At 45.0% G+C, this 3,907-nt stretch overlaps 1 protein-coding gene across 1 annotated transcript; it reads right to left on the reverse strand.

The window, feature by feature from the left end:
* Positions 1-1,624: 1,624 nt before the first annotated feature.
* On the reverse strand, positions 1,625-2,857 carry LOC120904838. Its single transcript, XM_040315251.1, has 2 exons — positions 2,438-2,857; positions 1,625-2,363 (listed from the first exon to the last, which is right to left on the reverse strand). The coding sequence occupies exons 1-2, from the start codon at positions 2,760-2,762 to the stop codon at positions 2,335-2,337; spliced, it is 354 nt and encodes a 117-aa protein (XP_040171185.1). The 5' UTR covers positions 2,763-2,857; the 3' UTR covers positions 1,625-2,334.
* Positions 2,858-3,907: the final 1,050 nt, after the last annotated feature.

The following is a 3,907-nucleotide window of genomic DNA, read 5'->3' on the forward strand; positions in this document are numbered from 1 at the left end:
CTTCCGCAATCTGAGCGCCTTCAGATAGTGCGAGCGAAGAGTCTCTGCATTAATTGTTTAAGAGTCGACCACAGCATGAAAGATTGTCCTTCGACCAATCGGTGCAAACATTGCAACCAGCAACATCATTCTTTATTGCACTCCTTTGATTTTGTACGCCGGCAGCACACCCACGACCGAACACTACATACTAGCCCTCAGGTAGCTCCTAGCGCTTCATTTAACAGCACAGCAGCATTGGAAAACGAAAACCGAGCAGCGGACCAACGAGAGGTATTCTTACTCACTACTATTGTCATTGTTGTGGATGCGTTTGGCAATCACCATCCAGCAAGAGCATTATTAGATAGTGCATCACAACCTAACCTAATAAGCAAAAGATTGGCAAAATTAATAGGTCTACCTACTTCCAGATTGGACATTGACGTTAAAGGTGCTGGTTGTGCTACGACGAGGGTGCGGGAGTCCGTGTATGCTGAAATTCGATCTCGCACCAGCCAATTTTCTTGTGGAGTAAATTTCCTGCTAATGGATGAAGTAGCTGCAAAACTTCCTTCCCACCACATTAATATAAGCCGCTGGAACATTCCGCCTGGACTATCCCTGGCGGACCCTCATTTTAATCAGGCCGAATCAATAGATATGATAATCGGAGCAGAGCATTTTTACACCTTTTTTCCAACTGCAGAGCGTATTTATCTGGCAGATAAATTACCAATACTGATCAACAGCGTGTTTGGGTGGCTTGTAGTCGGTCCAGCCAGCGAGGAGGTCGTTAATCCTCACTCAAACCCAACACGAGTATCAATGGTTTCTTTAGAAGAAAAAATAGAGCAGTTTTGGAAGGCAGAGGAGCTACATGCATGCGAACCATATTCAGTAGAAGAAAAGCATTGCGAAGAGCTGTATAGATCGAAGACTGGAAGAAATAGTGACGGACGATACGTGGTGCAGATGCCTAAACATCCAGAGTTCTCGATACGCTTGGGCGAGTCAAAAGGCCAGGCGTTGCGCCGATTCTACTCATTAGAAAAGCGCCTATCCCGAAATTCGCAATTGAAGAAGGAGTATCATGCCTTCATGCAAGAATATATAGATCTCGGACACATGCAGCCTGTTAATGAAAATGCGTCAAGCCCAACGAAAACCTTTTATCTGCCTCATCACCCTGTCATAAAGGAGAGCAGTTCCACTACTAAGGTGAGAGTAGTCTTTGACGGCTCCGCGAAAACATCTACAGGCTACTCCCTCAACGAAGCACTATGTGTGGGACCTATAGTGCAAGATGAGCTGTTGGACATTATTTTGCGTTTTCGCACCTATTTTGTGGCCTTAGTCGGAGATATCGAAAAAATGTACCGTCAAATCCTCTTGCATGAAGATGACCGCGCATTAGTGAGAATATTGTTTCGATTCTCATCAACATCACCAGTAAAAGAGTATGAACTGAATACTGTCACATACGGTTTGGCTCCTTCCTCTTTCCTAGCTACGCGCACCTTGCTTCAATTAGTGCAGGACGAAGGAAGCAATTACCCTCTTGCTAGTCGTGCGATTCGCAATTTCTACGTAGATGACTTCATTGGCGGGGCATCATCTGTTGAGGAAGCTTTACAGCTCCGATCGGAGCTAACTGGAATGATGCTAAAGGGCGGCTTTCCATTACGAAAGTGGACCTCAAATCGTTTGGAGGTTTTGCAAGAGCTCGATGCTTCTCAAATCGGAACCAAATCATCACTGCAGTTTGATACCGACGAAACTATAAAAGCCCTAGGTGTCTGCTGGGAACCTGAGCGCGATAATTTATGCTTTGCATCAAGCATCAAGCCACTGCAGTTACCCTCTACTAAACGGAGCATTTGTTCGGAGATAGCTCGATTATTTGACCCGTTGGGTCTTATCGCTCCTGTCGTAGTGCGAGCAAAAATAATGATGCAGCAGCTTTGGGCGCTATCGATTGGCTGGGATGAGACTGTACCAGAGTCATTTGGGCTGAAATGGAAAGATTTTTATGAGAAGTTGGAGATTCTGACTTGCTATAGAATCGAACGATACTGTTTCGCCTTACGATCGAATGTGCAACTGCACATATTTACTGATGCTTCAGAGTCGGCATATGGCTCATGCGTTTATGCAAGGTGCGAGGATGCCGAGGGGAATATTAAAATATCTTTGCTTGCATCGAAATCTAGAGTAGCTCCATTGAAGCGTATAAGCCTGCCTCGTTTAGAACTCTGCGGTGCCGTATTAGGGGCTCATCTGTACGAGCACATTGCCAAAGCCATTCAGCTTCCTGTGCAGTCGGTACATTTCTGGTCCGATTCCAGTATTACACTACATTGGATCAAAGCAGCTCCAAATACCTGGAAAACATATGTGGCAAATAGAGTAGCAGACATTCAACAATGTACGAAGGGCCACACATGGAGGCATGTACCTGGACAGCAGAACCCGGCTGATCTCGTTTCGCGGGGCATGACGGCACCCGATTTTATAAAAAGCAGCATTTGGATCTCTGGGCCAGCTTGGCTGGCGCTACCTTCTAATGAATGGCCTACATCTGAACCTCTACTACCGACCGGTATCGAAAAGGAAACGCGTTTGCTAGTTGCTGTTGCCAGCGCATCGCCTGCAGTTAACCCTTGGTTCAAAAGGTGGTCATCATACTCCCAATTACTGCACATTATTGCATACTGCAAGCGATTTATAAAGAATCTAAGGCTTAAGGCGAGAACGAAGCCTGCTGGTGACCCGGTATCCATCGTATTGACACCAGAGCAGAATGAGGAGGCAAAGGCATTTCTGGTCAAGACTGCTCAAGACGATGCCTTCCGAAACGAAATTTCAGCCCTTCGGAACGGCCAATGTTTGGTACGGAACCCTACGTTGTGTTTTGTATTTTTTTTTTTTTTTTTTGAAGATGTTCTTAATAAAGAATCGGTGGCTCTGAAAAGAGCCGATGGTGTGCTTTTTCGTGGTACCAAGCTGGGTGGTTTGCTTGGAGTTCTGTGCCACTTGTGTGTGCCAAGGAGTTGCTGGTGAGATGAGCGAAGCGTGTTGCTTGCCGAGGATTTGAATGACAAAGAGTGAGAATTTGGCTTTTGCCGCTTTATTTATAATGCATTTTTTAATGGTGTGCGTGATGACGAAACGATCGATGACCCGTCGAACAATTTGTAGCGATCCGCGAAAGTAGTGATGTGCTACAATCGGGACAATAGTAGTGATGTGCTACAATCGGGAACGAACATACCGGCCACCTTTTGGGAATAATTCCCAAAACTTAGTCCTCGTTGTGGCACTCTAAGGCACATATCTTGGAGACTGGTCTTTTCATGATTCCAGAAGCGGTCCGAAGGGTAGCTACTCGTGCCACAGCATCAGGTCCTAAATGCAATGATACAATGCGTGCCAAAGGCCACTTCAATGGAGGTAGTTGATCGTCTTTCATGATTACCAAGTCGCCTATGGAAAGTTTATGTTGTTTACGGCTGATGTTACGTTGATTATGCAATGATGTTAAATACTCCTTGGTCCATCTAAGACAAAAGTTTTGAGATAACTTCTGCATCAATTGATAGTGGGATAGTCGGTTAGTTGGTATATGCTGTAAATCGGATTCAGGCAATGCCTGGGGATCTCTGAGTAATAAAAAGTGTGCTGGTGTTAAAGGTGATAAATCATTTGGATCTTGTGAAAGTGGTAATAGTGGTCTTGAATTCATACATCCTTCAATTTTTGTTAATAAAGTACACATGGATTCGTATGAAAGTTGAGCTGTGCCAAGCTGCCGAACTAGATGAGTTTTTGCTACCTTAACTGCGGCTTCCCAAAGTCCACCGAAATTAGGAGCGCGTGGTGGTATTAGATGCCACTGAATGTTTTCGTTAGACAAGTGATTAGTTAT

This window comes from Anopheles arabiensis, chromosome 3 (genome assembly GCF_016920715.1).
Source record: "Anopheles arabiensis isolate DONGOLA chromosome 3, AaraD3, whole genome shotgun sequence".
NCBI lineage: Eukaryota > Metazoa > Arthropoda > Insecta > Diptera > Culicidae > Anopheles > Anopheles arabiensis.

What these genes read in the sequence shown, in the direction of transcription:
- LOC120904838 (XM_040315251.1), bottom strand. Translation starts at nt 2,762, where the DNA reads ATGGATACCGGGTCACCAGCAGGCTTCGTTCTCGCCTTAAGCCTTAGA. An exon ending in AGCCGGGTTCTGCTGTCCAG is followed by an intron (nt 2,364 to 2,437) that starts GTACATGCCTCC and finishes TATGTTTTCCAG; the next exon opens with GTATTTGGAGCTGCTTTGAT.